This window comes from Mycetomoellerius zeteki, unplaced genomic scaffold (genome assembly GCF_001594055.1).
Source record: "Mycetomoellerius zeteki isolate Tzet28-1 unplaced genomic scaffold, Tzet1.0 scaffold122, whole genome shotgun sequence".
Taxonomy (NCBI): Eukaryota; Metazoa; Arthropoda; class Insecta; order Hymenoptera; family Formicidae; genus Mycetomoellerius; species Mycetomoellerius zeteki.
In genome coordinates this window covers 1,184,431-1,200,557 of record NW_017256147.1, presented here as the reverse complement: position 1 = coordinate 1,200,557, position 16,127 = coordinate 1,184,431, and the positions used below count along the sequence as shown (strand labels likewise).

The 16,127-nt window shown below is 32.5% G+C and overlaps 1 protein-coding gene across 1 annotated transcript in view; it reads right to left on the bottom strand.

Annotated features, from left to right (window-relative positions):
* The window catches only part of LOC108731245 (UNC93-like protein), a 48,732-nt gene that overhangs the window by 26,135 nt on the left and 6,470 nt on the right, over positions 1-16,127 (bottom strand). The window contains exon 2 of the mRNA XM_018461468.1: positions 2,125-2,852. Coding sequence (XP_018316970.1) covers positions 2,125-2,836 — 712 coding nt within the window. The 5' untranslated portion in view covers positions 2,837-2,852. The remainder of the gene's footprint in view (positions 1-2,124; positions 2,853-16,127) is intronic.

Genomic DNA, 16,127 nt, shown 5'->3' with positions numbered 1-16,127 from the left:
ATCGCCATAATATTGCGCACATGTCGACCTCGACAAGGACTCAAAATGATCTTGACCTTTGTTGTTTATTTGCGAATGTTGCCTGACGCCAATGGCATCGACTTTTCTCTGTCCATCAAATAATTGATGATGATTTAAGACGAACTTGTTTGCACAGCCGTTATACTTACATAAAGTAATATTTTAAAGTGGAATACTCTTTCAATTGATATTTAATTATTATTAAAATGTATAAATATATTTAATAAATATTAATATTACTTATTATTGTGTGCATAATACTTGTTTTTATATATTATTTTATCTCATTAATTTCTCATTTCTTTAAAAGAATTATTAACGTAAACTGAGCGATACAGCTACCTCCATTTATACAGTATAATATAATTGCAGATTATATAACTTCATATAAAATTACTATAAATTACTTTAATGTTCATATCAATTTATAATCAAATTCTATGTTTAACAGAAAATATAAATGTGCATTTTATCACTAGTTATTCTTATTTTTCTCCTACGTGTCAGTTAATGATGTTTACTTAAATTTTATTTTTTATATTTACTTAAATTTTATTTTAATTAGAATCTAATTTTAAGATATATTCTATTTTGTAGCTTTTTCTATGCCTCAATTTAATAATTAGAACGCTTAGAGCAGGATCTTATAAAATGGCGTCAGGTCGAAATCAGTCGTAGGAGTGGCACTTGACGAATGAAGAAATCGAAGAAACATTTCTTCACATGTAAGACTGATATACAATGATACTTTGCACGTTCGTGTATGTGTATGCAAACATATGCGGTATCGGGGAAGGCGTACGAGGTAGTACGGAAACCGACTACCACGAGTTTATACCGGATAAATCTTGTTTCTTCTCATAGCGAGCGTGTGATTCTCTCTCTGTTGCTCTCACGGCTTCTCTCGTTCGACAAGTCCCTCACTGACTACGTTGTCCCTCACGTATACGACGGAAGCCGTGTACAAAGATGCGAGGATATACGCGTGTCAGGGGAAGAACTGAACGTTGAGTCAGACTGTCTGACTGTAATGTTTGTCTGACTGCAACGTCCATTTCTACTGCGCGCGTACTGCGCACACCTACTGCAAAATCTGATTTAGAGAAATCAAAACATTTTATTTTAATTATAAGTAAATATTATACACTTTGAAATTTATTTAACTCAACTAAAAATCAGATTTAAGAAGTTTTGTAGCTTAATAAGATTTAATTACGTAGAATAACGTGGGAAAAAAGATTTGCTTGTATTGTTAATTCAAGAACTGTTTATAGCAGTGATCTTCAATTTGCGGTCTGCGTGAATATTTTGCAGTCTGCTCTAGTTCATAGTCCAAAATATAAAATTATATTTTTTATTTTATGCAAACGAAATAAACATTATATGGCTCTTTAAAATCGACTCTTAAAAAAGACTGAACATCACTGGTCTACAGAGAGAAATGTAGTTAATATAAACAACGTAGTCTAAACTGATAAGCTAACACACAATTGTGCACACATTCTGTTGAATATTTACATGGCGTTAATGGATATACCATTGTGAGTTGCTGGTAATCAAGCGTGTAAAACAGACAGCGATAGTATTGAGTGTTGTGTATTATTGGGATGCGTATTATTATTGAGAATGTTTTTATTGCGTTCGTGAATGACAAAAAGAATTGCTTTTGCTAAAGTACGCATGATGGTTGAACGTTTAGCGTAACTGCGTAAAAATCTCGATTAACTCGTTAATCACTATTAACTTTAACAATAAGGATTGGAGATTTTTATTCTCAGAAATCAATTCTTCGCGGAGCATCAATGTAATTAGCCCTGATAATAACTATTAATCATACGTATATAAATACATGATGACTCATGTATAAATACATGATGATTATAAAATCAATGCAGTTTGCACCGATTTTATCAGAGTATCCTTATCTTTATGCTGTTAGTCAGAAGCTTTTCTCATTATCACTCTTCAATTAAGTATTCCAAATTTAAATATACACGAATTATGATTCCGGAATATGAACGTAGTCTTGTAAATTCAAATACAGAATTTCAAAGTGTTAAAATATTAACTCCAAGCTCTGATAACTTGAAGCTGTCGACTTACCAAGCGAAGAGATAAGGTTGCCCCAGAGCTCGGCCGTCTGCCACGCTAAGAAAAAGAAGCCGAAGAACCGTACAACGATGGCGTCGACTGCTTGGTCGGTGATCTTGGCATAGACACCGCCGACTTGCGTCAGATACGTAGCCTTAGCAGCCCACATGGGCGCGGCGCCAAGACCCAGGAGAACGCCGGCGGGCACCAGGGTGTAGAATTTGGGATAGAACTGCGAGCCAATGTACGGCGCGTAGCACATCATAGATAGACAGAGGGTCCACTTGACGGTGAGTCTCTTGATGAGGAAAGTGGGCACGAAAATGCACGAGAGCACTAGGGCGGCGTAGATGGCTGAGAGCGAGACGGTACCGAGGCCATCACTGGCATTGATTGACGACTGTAAATTCGCTGTGCCCTGGAACGCAGTGAATTGCACCATAAAAGCGATGGAGACGGTACCGATGTTCTTTAGAATACGCCATTTTTCGCTGCGCGACAGTTTGAATTTCCGCGATTGTGTGTCGTCGTCCGCTGCCGGAAACTGCGGCGGCTTCTGCGGCTCCGGCGGTATGCCATCGGTGCCGTCGTCCTTGTAGCCCTCGTTCCTGTAACCGACTCCGCTCACGGTCACCGTGTAAACTGTTTCATCACCTCCGCCGCCGCCACCATCACCACCGCCGCCGCCCATACTTCTGCCGCCGTCATTTTGCGACGCCACCATTTTACGTGTCGACTACCTAAACATACAATTATGATTGTTCTTTACGTTTTGGATTTTAAAGGATTTTAAACAAAATACTAATCAGAATTGATTTCTTCTTTCAAAAACAAAGTTTAAGCAATGGTATTATACTATCTAGCATTCATTGTAAAACGCATTGATATTTAACGTGAATAAAAATCTTCTGTATATAAATGACATTTTGATGGAATGCAATCACAGTTAAAGAATAAGTTGTATCTCTAATCTTTTGTCAGCGAAGATTGACAGTAGATTAATCTATGATATTTGCATAATAATTGATGACGCTTACATCACATGATCATTAATATATATATTAAAAATATGTGTCTATCGCTTTTCATTAATTAAAAAATTATTCTTATATGTAATGTATAACATTTAACATAAAAAATTATGTATAATATATAAAAATCATTCAAAAGTGAACTTTTAAAATTATAAATTACAAGATACTATTTCAGCCAATGCTAAAGATACTCAATAAAACGTGAGTACTTGTTCTTGCGTGAGTACTTGTGATTAACGCGCGTCCGAGATAAATGAGAGTTTCGTCATCGTTCTTGACGCGAATAAGACGCACACAATTACACAAAATCATTCATATACATACAGATGCACGTACACATCAATATGATTTTATGCACTGCACTTACACACATTGTTTCCTACACAACGATATTATGATCGCGTACATTGCTTCCTGTGCTGGTTCTTTATCAGATTGCCGTCTCGGTTTTGCGCATCGCGTATGTCTATTTATGATTTATGCAGCCATGCAATCTATACTTAAATACCATTACCAAACCAATTTCTAGTTATAATATATTTTACTTACCAACCAATAATGTTCTTATATTTTACAATATTTTATTGCGATTAAATAATAGCCAATTAAAATTAGTAACATAGGTCAATTTATAAAAGAAGGCAATGTTTTTTTTTTGAAAAGAACAAGATTAAAAATAAATTTGCCAAATTACTTTAGCACCATCATTGTAGATTTCTCAATTAAGTATATATGTATAAAAAGGATTTCGTAATAGCTATCAAATGTTGAGTAAAATAATTTCAATTAAATGTTTGATTAATATAACTAAAAATATTTTTCCTTTCTTAAATATTTAATAAGTATTATCACAAATATATAATAATATAACCAATCATTTAGTAATAATTACTAAATATTTAAAAAAGTAAAATGTATTTTTTGTTATATTAAAGGAATATTTGACTGGAATTATTCCATTCATCATTTGGTAATTATTATCAAACTCTTTTTTTCAGTGATAATATGAAGAAAAAGAGAACAAAGATGTGAAAACAATCTCTTGTCGAATCGATCAACATACTAACTTGATTATCACCTCACGGCTTTTGCATTAATGAATACTTTTAGCGTGCCTAGAATATATAGTTTACAATATTAAGACAATATTGTAATATGTTATTAGAACTAATTTTTGCATATTTATGACTTTCTCGAAGCCACTGCTGCACAAACAAGAATCCGTAAACGTGGTGAACACAGCGTGACAAACAGCAACCTTTCGAGAGAGAACGGCAAATGCAAGGCTGCATAATCTTTAAAACGGGTCTGTGGCGAGGCGCTTCGTTATGTATAATATCCACGTGTATAATACAAAAATATTAATCAAGCGCCAGATGCTGATTACGAGTAACGAACAATCTTTCACCACGATCAGGAAAAAGCATATAATGACGCATGCATTGCGCTGTTCTTGAGGAAGAGGGATCTGCAGAATTTAACTAATATCGAGACAATCCCCTTTGTCGTACTTGCATCTTTTGTATTGCAATTCATTTAATATAAACTTCATGTCAATTTTTATGCTTTGAGAAAATAAACCAGCCTAAAATAACCGCAAATAGAAGCAATAATATTAAATCACTATGAAAAGATTGATTTTGCAAGTACATTTAATGCGAATACAAGGAATAAGTATGCATATAATTTTGTGATGCACGTGATCTGCAAAATAAATTGACATTTCCTCTATAAGAACAAAATCTTATAAGAATCTATGATTATATCATTCAAATAAAAAAATGACAAACAGGGAGAATATATTATACAAGCATGTACTGCTTTTGCGACTTAATATTTATATAATTATTATAACTAATTTTTAGAGGGCGGGATTTATTTCTTAAATCTTACAGGAGTAAGATTTGTAATAATTCATTATTTTTCATTGTATTTTTGCCTAAAAATATAATATTGTTTCAACATCACTGTAGTTTTCCTACCTTGTTACGTTAAACATACTATAATTACATGCAAGAATTATTATAATTATAATTAAGTTATAATTATTTAATCTTCAAATTGACATAAAAAATGATATAGTTTTGTATAAAAAAATACACTTCATATTCCAATTTTATAACTTCTCGCGTGTTTAAATTCGAAAATAATAAATATTATAACGAAACAAAAAATATTTTAACCTATGTCGGAAGAAATGTATCAAGACGAATGTAGAAATACAGTCGGTTTAACTTCACGTGTACGTGCTCGACGGTTCTTTATTGAGTGTGATTCTCTGAACAATTGCCATATCTCCCGTGCGATAAAAAGCGATTGCTACTCGCGTCCGTGATAATTTTACCATCGACTTTTTCACGAATAAAAAGCATGTTGAGCCTGTCTAAGGCCAAGCTGATGTTAATCAATTTGCTAAGAAGAAAAAATTACACGTTGTGTAAATAATTGAAATGTCCACAAGGTTATTACAATCGTAATGATAAAAACACATATTCCGCAATTATTGCTGTTATGTTTCTTAGAAGGTAAATGATCAAAGTGTTTTTGCAAAACGATTATAACTTATTCCTCTCGTGCTGTATCGACATCGAGATGTTTTCATTCGTGTGCCAAATAATTTTATTAAAATTGCGTCGTGCACGCGGGTGGATTTATTAAACCGCAAACGTGGCGAATCGCGTGCCTATTCTGTTGCGTCACTAGCAGTGAAAATTATGCGGCGTAGAGATAGACACGCTTCGTTACAACCGCACGTCCAAATAATCAACGTGACGTTTTTCTACGCTCTTGTTGCGAAGCATCGGTCGACGCACGCATGGATATTTTTGTACAATGACAAAGTAGAGACTATATAATAACTATTACGAAGACGAAATAATTGTCAAAGTAAGTAAAAATAGACTAAATGAGAAATAATGTTCTAAATTATACCTTTTCTGGGAAGCATTTAATGCAATTGTTAAAAATTGCTATTTCATAAATAAAAAATAAAATAACATTTTTCATTAAATGTAAATATATATTTAATAATTAAAAAATATTAATATTTCAAAATAACGTGTATCTTAAATCAACTTTATTTATATCAACCTTATATGAAATATACGAAATAAAAAATATTTCTCTATGCGCTTTATCCGATTTCTCTTAGTTCTACGAATCGGCTTTAGCTATAACACATCATAATTCTACACAAATTATTCCATACAGAAATTTATTAGAAGAGATTTTTTTCGTCTAAGAATATATTAATGTGGCTCCGCACGTCCTGTTTCTTTTTTTCGCAATATTTTTTAGAAACACAAAATTTTAGGTCTTTGGCCTTTGCTGTGTGTAAGATTAGAAGATGTAAAGAAGGGTCAACAATTTATCGGCTCATTAAATCTCCTCAGCAAATCCCGATCATGAAAATGAATTGGCTGACCCAGCACCAGAAACCGGTGGAATTAAGGCGATTCGTCGCTGGTGAAAGCCGGTTTGAATCGGCTAGATCCGTAATATACGTTCGGTGTCGACGACTGAAGGCATTTCGCTTGGGGAAATGCCTATATAATCGCATAAATCACGCCAAGCAAGTGGACCGTCGTTATGAGGCTCCGCATAATGTAAGAAAGAAGCACTAATATATGCGAAAAGATTCTTGCAAATAAGCGACAACGAATGAATATCGCGAATCTAATATATCCTTCCTACCAAAAGCGAGCACATAAACAATGAGTTTTACGCCAACACAATAAAATCCTTTTACAGGACCCTTGCCGAATCGACCGGAGAAAGATACGTACTACTTCGCGGAGAGATGGGCGACTGCAGCGATTATTCAATTTCAAGATGATGTCGCGCGCTCGTAGGACGACGATGTGATGAAACGTCTAATTACCTTGACATGAAAACAGAAGACACAGACAGTGTCTAGATTTTTTTGCACAGCGCGAACTATGCAGTTACTGTCTGTCAATGACGAAAACTGTGATTGCCACAAACACGAGTTCACGAGACAAGATATTTAGTAACTCAGCCGACCAGAATTTGTCCCGTTTTCTCCGACGTCTTCCGTCACTTTTTGCTGAATTTACATCATAAAGCCGTAAGTTGCTAGACCGATACTCTCGCTAATCTCCTCGGAAACTTCTTAATTATATACATATATAATTGTCATCCGTAGAAATATCTATGGACAATTAAAGAAGTAACTCTGGCAGAAAAAAAGCTACTGTTTTATGTGAGTTCCCATGAAATGGATTTTTAATTATTTTCACCTTGTTAGTAAGCGTACCATTTGTAAATCAAGATTTGTCATAATTACCTAGCAGAATATCTTCGACAATACGAGTCGTGTATTGTGCAAACGGACAATAGTCGAGAATGCATGTACAAGTAAACTTGTAAATATTCACTGCAAGAACAGGTAATATCATCTTCGATCATCACTTCTTACCTCGAAAGTATCGTAAAGAAAACCATTCGTAAAAAGATCCTAAAGTTCTCGTAAGATATAAATAGCAAAATGAGACACGATAAATCTTACACGATAAGTCTTACACTAAATTTAATTATTTGAACTCTACAATGAAAAAAATATTCTAAATTTTAGTAAATTTATTTGAATAGTACCAACTAAACATTTACTAAATATATAAATATATTTATTTGGTACAAGAACCATTAATTTGATTTAACAATCACTTTTTTATATTGAGTAAATATTTATTTACTGTAATGTTTAGTTGGCACTATTCAAATAAATATTTATTAAAATTTAGTTCATTTTTTCAGTGTAATATATAATAATATTAAATAATGAAAGGTTTTTTACATTTTTTAAATCTAATGAAGAAAACGCTCTATATTCTTTCTGTTGCTTCTAATGAAGAAAAATTCTACGAAAAACATATAAAGCTCAAATAAAATATTAGACACATAAATATTAGCAATAAATGTGAAATGCAAACATGTTTCAAGGCTGGTAAATGTTGTAACACGAGTGTTCGACACGAACAAGAGAAAAGAGCTGCCGATACCAAGACTGATCCTAAGTGTGATTACCAAACAACATCATTCCCTCATTAATATCGTTTTATATGTGCCTATGTTATTCACTTATGTTAAATAGTCCGCTAGCGGTTCTTTAGACTCGGAGATGTCATCGTGCGATGTCACCTAGTGAAACAGCGCACTTCTTCTCCGAGACGATTGGGAACACAAACGGATGGAATTTTTTTTCTCGCGCGGTGAAATCGAACGCGCAGGCGGGAGGGCATCGTCACGAGGAACGGGATGGGAAAAAATTCCATTCGCTTTGCACTTTCGAATCGCGTGAACAGACGTGTCGATTGAGTTTAGTTAAAGCCGAGCGCGAGAGTTACATATGTGGACGTCCTTGCGAATAACCTCAGAGTCGTTTTGCACCAGCTTTTGCTATCGCCGGCAGTTCTGATGAAGCTTAAAAACTTATTAACAGAAAATGAAATTAAACACAAATTAGTCTAAAGTACCATATTCGGTTAAGGCAGATCTTTATATCTAATATTTTTTGTGAATTTATACAATTTCCAATTCAAACAAACTGTGCGTCGATTATATTTGTTGATCTTGAAATATAGCCCTAGATTGAAGCTGAAATAGTAATATCACACATTAAATTGATAAGCAATATTATTGATATTAATAGCATTTTTAAAACCCTGTAAATAATTTAATGTGAAAATTATTAGTTCAACCAGGATTTGGACCCGGATCTTAAATTTTAAATGGTACATTCAGTCAATTCAAATTGATCTATGCACGTGTAGCTCTCCGTTTCTTTCTCTGGTCGATATTTTTGTTGAATTAATGACTTTACGCAAGTTGTATAACAGTACAACTATACGAAAGGCTGACTTTACATATGAGCTAAAAAAACAACTTGAATATATTAATGAATAATCTTAAAAAATATGTTTACAAAAATTCACATATGTTCCTGTATTTTTAATTTAAATGATTTAAATTAATTCTGCATCATATAGCAGAGACAATATCGCTCTCTTATTTTAAAAATGACACAACTAAAACCCCCTAAAGCACAAAAGTTGCAGCAACAATGCTGCAACATTGCAGCAATATTGTATGTTGCAGCAATATTGTAGTGTTATTGCAGCGATATTGCTGCAAGTTCTATGCTGTATGGAATCTATAATTTAATTTATTTATCATTATCACATTAATGAAAATAACGAAAATCATACAAAAATAAAATTTCCTTTTTGCATTTTCTTTAACGATGTTCACGTAATTTATCCAGCCGGCAGTTAGATGTATAATAGTGCCGTTTTCCTCTCTATCTAGACAGCTGTGGAATGTAACTAGTCTTAAATGTAACCATCGTCAGTGTTCCATTTTCTCATTTACGTAACTCCCATCGTACGAGTGAAGTGATTATTTCGTGAAGCAATGTAGGAAAAGTGAATACAAGTACATCTGTGTATCTTCGATTATGGTACATAGTGCACATACACGATTCTTAACGAAACATATACGCAATCGTGTATGTTACACGAGTTCTTTCATGGAAAAAAGATGTACACAAGTGCCAGATAAAGCGTGTACTAAAAAAATCGCGTCATAAAAAATTATCGATTTTCTGCATCTGTTATTTTTCACCGAAGATCGAAGGAGGAGGAAAAAATCGTATACTCTCATCACGCGAAAAATAAAGGATGATCGGTAAATCTCTTGTTCTCCAATTACCATCGACAATTACCATTACATTTGCGGAATTGAATGTCATATCAATCCTGTGTACCTGGCACAAAGCAATACCACAAATTATCGCGTTCGCATCTTTTCAATTTTAATAATTTACATGTATTCTTCTTTAAACATAATCCTGATAATTGAAGCGGAATGCTCGTTGGTGTGTAATAATCATACGCAATCGTCCATAGTAATCCTCATTACTACCTTATTACTGTCTCATTCAAACTAATCATTGAAATAATCAATCGCAGACGAAAATATCACTTTAAAAACAATTTCGATATAAAATAAAATAATTTCAGAAAAATCTTCAACATAATATCAAAATATATTATAAATAAATAATTATTTTCCACTATTTATAATCAATTTATGTCTGTTGATTATTAAATTTGCGAAAAGAATCTTTTTTTTCGTCAGTTAACCCTTATGTTCACCTTCGCAATCTTATTAACGGTGCTCAGATAGCACGTACGAGGGTGCTTGTAGATTCGCATGTCGTCGATGTAATCAACGTGAATGCGTGACTGACCGTGCCATGCCGTGACACGTGTCACGACGTGCATCACAATTAAACGGCGCTTACAAGTAATCGACCACTCCTTCATACCCCCACGTCTATTTCAAACGACTGTTCTAGTACCCATGGTTTTTCATTGTTGGTTTTTCTACCATTCGCGTATTCTATACGAAAATCGTACAAGGAGAAGAATATTAAGTAGGTGCACGGGAGAATGTAATTAAAGTATAGACTGCAAATGGAAAGAGGGAATAATGTGATGATAAAATGTTACGCGCAATGAATGAAACGTTACGAGCGATGGAAAAATCTTAAAGATAAGATAAATAAAAGCAGATAAGTAAAAAATTCCGTTACCATAAATGAGGCGCCGTTTTAACGGCTATCGATTTAGAAGTATTAAAGATTACTCATTAAGCCGACCTCGATTATGCAATGGTAGAACGCAGCGCACGATCGCTGCGTTCTATATCGTTCGTCCGGTTTCGCCAAATTATCATCGACGTACGTCAAAATGCGATGACAATGATGTATTAATAATTGATAATGTCCGTTTGGGTGGCGAAATCATGGAGCAAAGATGTTATTACGTACTGCACATATCTTATTAATTTTTAAGCATGATATATCATTAATATGCCATATTATCTTGTCATTTTTATATATTACTTTTTATAATCCCTCTCTATTTACAATAAAATAAAAAAAAACGAAAACTAGAATGTTTTACTACTTTTAAATAAACAAACCAAAATGTTTTGCTGTTATGTCACAAATAAACTCTTCCATACAATCAGCAGCGAAGCTGCATAATGCACACACCGCTGACTCAGCGCGGTTATCAGTGGATTATTAACGGCCAAGGAATGGAAGTATGCGTTACTTATAACGCCGTTACTTATAATACTTTTTATCATTACTTTGTTAAAATAACGATTTAATGTAATGACGTTGCAAATTTTTTTATGGCAGTAACGGTAACGTCAGAGTTGGAAAAGTTTTGTAACGAATCGGAAAAGTTACTCGTTGCTTATAACGAATAAAGAACGTGTCGATGTGTTATAAGTAACAAATTATTTTTATCAATAAATAACACGTAGTGATGACAAGTTACATTTTAAAGTGACTTTCCCAATCTTAACTCACAACCTTAGCGTTTAGTTAGTTATCGTTATAGTCATAAAAAATTGCAATGTCATTATCAAATTGTTATTATAAAATATAACGGTAAAGAAAACTGTGTTACTATATTTCCATTCCCTGTTAACAATTACATGTGGTATACGAAAATCGTAAACTTGGTATTAAGCACAGCAGTCGATTATCCAGGAGCATACAAGGCACTTGAAGTCAGTAAGTCAGAATGATATCGGTATAAACGTTTCTTTCGATCGTCAATATAACGTATAATATACACTACTATTCAGTATGAAAAAGTATAATAATAAAAAAGAAAAATCAATATGTATCACAAATTTTATATGTAGATTTAATAAATATATTTAAAAAAATTTTCGGCATTAACAATATGATTAGAATTTTCGTTCATTTTCAATCAGAAATTTTTCTGGGTGTGGTAAATGAAGTATAATCTGTAAGAATACTTTAATAGTTTAATTTTGTTGGCACTTGATAAGATTGATGGTTTTCGAGCTATCCTTAATCAAAAAGATCGCGATCATGGAATATGCTAACTAAACTCTCCAAATGAAGGCAATGATGGCGTTAGTTACTCTATCATCTAGAACGAAGAAGAACTTTCGACTTTATGCTCTATAAATTTGGCGTTCGAAAAATGACTGATTCGACGAGTTAATTCATACGGAAAAAACTGTTCGGTTGGATTAATTAGAATTCTGATTAAAAATGGTTGAATCCGAATTTTCTGGTTAAATTTATTAGAATTCTAGTTGAGATAATTGGAATTCTGATTGAGATAATTTTCTGATTCGTTTATTTTCAACCAGACATTTTTCTCAGAATAGATATGTGTGTGTGCTAATAGTTTACAATGGGTTCCTTCCATTTAATGATAAAAGATACAAGTCAACACAAGTATCGTTCTGTCTTTGTTACTCATGGAACGCAAAGTAATATTATCTATAAAATGTCATTTGATTCGAGAGAGAAATTCTAGCAATGGAAATTTTTATACAAATATTTATTTGATTAATTATCTATTTAATACATCATACACCGCGAAATATTAATTATAGAATTATTGATATTTTAAATAGAAATCATCATGAAAATCGCCCATACATAGAGCAAACCGAACTGTAGTCCGTGGTCAAGATAAGGTCAAGGTATCGTCATAGCGACTTGACCGGCATTTAAATCTCTTTCCGCGTTTCCTCCGCCTTTCTCCCTTCCTCTTACTGTCAGATACCAAGGCTACGTTCGGGGAGCTCGCTATCAGCGCTATTATATCATTCTATACTTGTGTTACGTCCAATGAACGATAAAGGCAGAATGACATAATAGCGCTGATAGCCAACTCCCTGAACGTAACTCAAGGCTCACTCATACTATATTTGTACTACTGCCAGAGTGCATTTGGATTCCATGTAAAAATTCAATTCTCTCTGTTGTAGTAGATACTATACGATATTATATTATAAAACAGCTGTGCAATTCCGATATACTTTCTACACATTATTGTATTATAAAAACTAACATTTCTACACTTCTATAAGATACGCTCAAATATTATAATAAGAAAATAGAAATATTTTTCGAACAGAGTAATATTTTTCGCTATAAATCAGAATTAATTTTACATGTAAATCAGTGATAAAATAATAGATTAATAATAAATAACAATGACGATAAAGTTTGCTAATATTGTGCACAAGATTTAGTTAACAACTATAAGCAATATAAATGTATTAGAGATAAATGTAATTTTGAGAAATCGAAAGAAATAACGTGCTAAAATTTCTAGCTTTACAGCAAGAGTAAAATTCACATATGGTACACTTTCGCGTCGTTTCGTTGGAAGTCTACGAACGTCTCGGACAATCTAGGAAGGCCGTGACGACGAATCGAGGTCACAACACTTTTGCAAACGAGCGCGCGAGGGAACCTTTTAGAACGTGGCTATTTACACAGGATGTATACGATTTGTCCCGAGGCGTTATTAAATTGCCAAGCTAACGTTTTCCCCGTTCGATCTTCTCGACGATGTCTACAGTTGATTGCTCAATCCGATATAATCGTTCGCGTTTCCGAGTGAAGCGAAAGGGAAGAACGCGACGCCAATCCGATGAAACGGAGAATCTTTAAAATTATCAGCCTTGGGTAGCGCTATTATTATAAACAAACTGTTTGTGGACCATATATCGGTTCTCCAGGTTCATATGTCTTCTTTTTACAACAGCCTTCTAAATCGCGCGTATACGTGTGTCATGATCCAGTTTTGCGATACGTTTTACAGGCGTACAAATCGCCAGGAAAAATAATAATAATAAAACATTCCCATCATGATGCAAACCGTGTCTTTCATAACTTTAACTTACGCATTAACGGCAAAAATCTATGTCACGGTACCTCGTGGATTTGGTTCTGTTACAGACTATTCTATTATATGCTATATTATTATATTTGTAACGTTTTATATTGTAATATGTAAAATATTAATATTAATAATTAATAATTAATTTTAATAATATTAGATAATAATAATTGTTTATATAAACGTGGAAACGTAATTTGAATAAGTTCCAATTTATAGTTAAGTTACTTGATATTATAGCGACATTAGAAAAGATATAGCAATAATTATCTGCGAAAATTATTTGTACATTACCGCAGCTTTAATAAAATTACCATAACTTCAATAAAATTCGTACTTTTTGTCTCAACATTTATTAGATTTCCTTGAAAGATCGAGAAAATTAGCAGGATATGCATCATCTTAGCGATTCACACACGATAATTTAAGCGATATAGCATTACATAATGTCCAACTCGATGAAACAGTTTACTAATGATTCCTGATGACAATAAATGCGCTGTTATGTTCGTGAAGTGATTAGAAGTATCCGGTAGAGTTTTCTATGGACTCTGTAATTTTTCTCCAGCACTTTAACCTATCATTATATTGACAGGAACTTATATGTACTTACATCCAATTGAGATGTAAATTAAAATAATAAATGTTACTCTTTAGCAACATATTTTGCTCTTAATCAATCTAAAATGCTAATAACAACGTTCAGTAACACTAACATATCTGTATAAAACTATATTAGTTGTTAATGTCAGTTAATCTTAAATAAATATCCTGTAATTAAACAGAAAAACTGAAGAAACAAATCATATTATGTGTATATGAATAAACATATCTATGAAATTTATTGAGTTCAATACAATTATTGATTCACGCAAATAACAATATATTCAATATAATTATTGATTAGAAATAAAAATTATTCTTAAAAAAATTACACCAGTTTACAAAAAAAATTTTTTTTCAATTACTTTGGACCGGACTACGTGTCTCTTATAGATTTTTAGATGCTGAAAATGATGCCGCAAGCGAAAAAATTCTAGTTTGTCAGATTTCCAAGATAATTGAGGTTTAATATGTAAAAAATGTTTTTTTTTTGGCGATATTTTACATTTTTTTGTAAAGAAAGTAAACGTTATCTTGAAATTTCAATCAGAAGTCATGAATATATTGTTCATCCCCTCTAAAATGCATTTTTTTTATTTTAATACCTTACTTTTTAGTCATGTTATGAAGGATTAAAGATAGGAACTATTTTGAATATGGAGACAGCGTCATATGTGCATGCGGATTAATTTTTAAGGTCACATTTTGATAACTGTACCTTTAAAATAGATCCTATCTTTAATCCTTCATAACTAAAAAGTAAGATATTGAAATAAGAAAAAATAAATTTTAGAGGGAATGAACAATATATTCATGATTTCTGATCGAAATTTCAAGATAACGTTCATCTTCTTTATAAAAAAAATGTCAAATATCGCCAAAAAAACCATTTTTTATATATTAAATCTCACTTATCTTGGAAATCTGATGTGCTAGAATTTTTTCGCTTGCCACATCGTTTTCAGCATCCAAAAATCTATAAGGACACGTAGTCCGGTCCAAAGTAATTTTTTGCTGTAAACTAGTGTTATCAAATGAGTTTATCTCTCTCTCTCTCAAGTCAAATATGTTTTTTCTTAATTTTTTTCTGTTTAGTTTTTCGTCCCTATTTTATTTAGTTTATCTGTCCCTATTTTGACACTTCATGATTTCTCAATTTAAATACACTGAGAAAAAACTGTTTATTTGACTAAATTAATTTAATTGTCTTTATTTATTTTGTTAGATAATGTATGTATTTAAATCATACTTATATAATATGTTTGATTTAAATCCATACATACATTCTTCATCGAAAGAAACAAAGACGAACTAAATTAATTTAGTTAAATGAACAATTTTTTTCTCTGTGTACGTAACATTAAAACAAATGATTTTATCTGAGAAAGCATTGTTCAGAATTGAATAGTAATTGATTGAAGAATTCAGTAGTTGTAACATTATACATATTACATCATATTGACGATCGGTATTATCGTCGTGAGAAACGAGATTACATACACAAGACCTGAGGCAAGAAATATTTTCTTGATTAAATCGATCGATCAGATGACGTTACACATATCATTAAACGACTCTCAAGAAAGATAAACTAGTGTAACGGTAA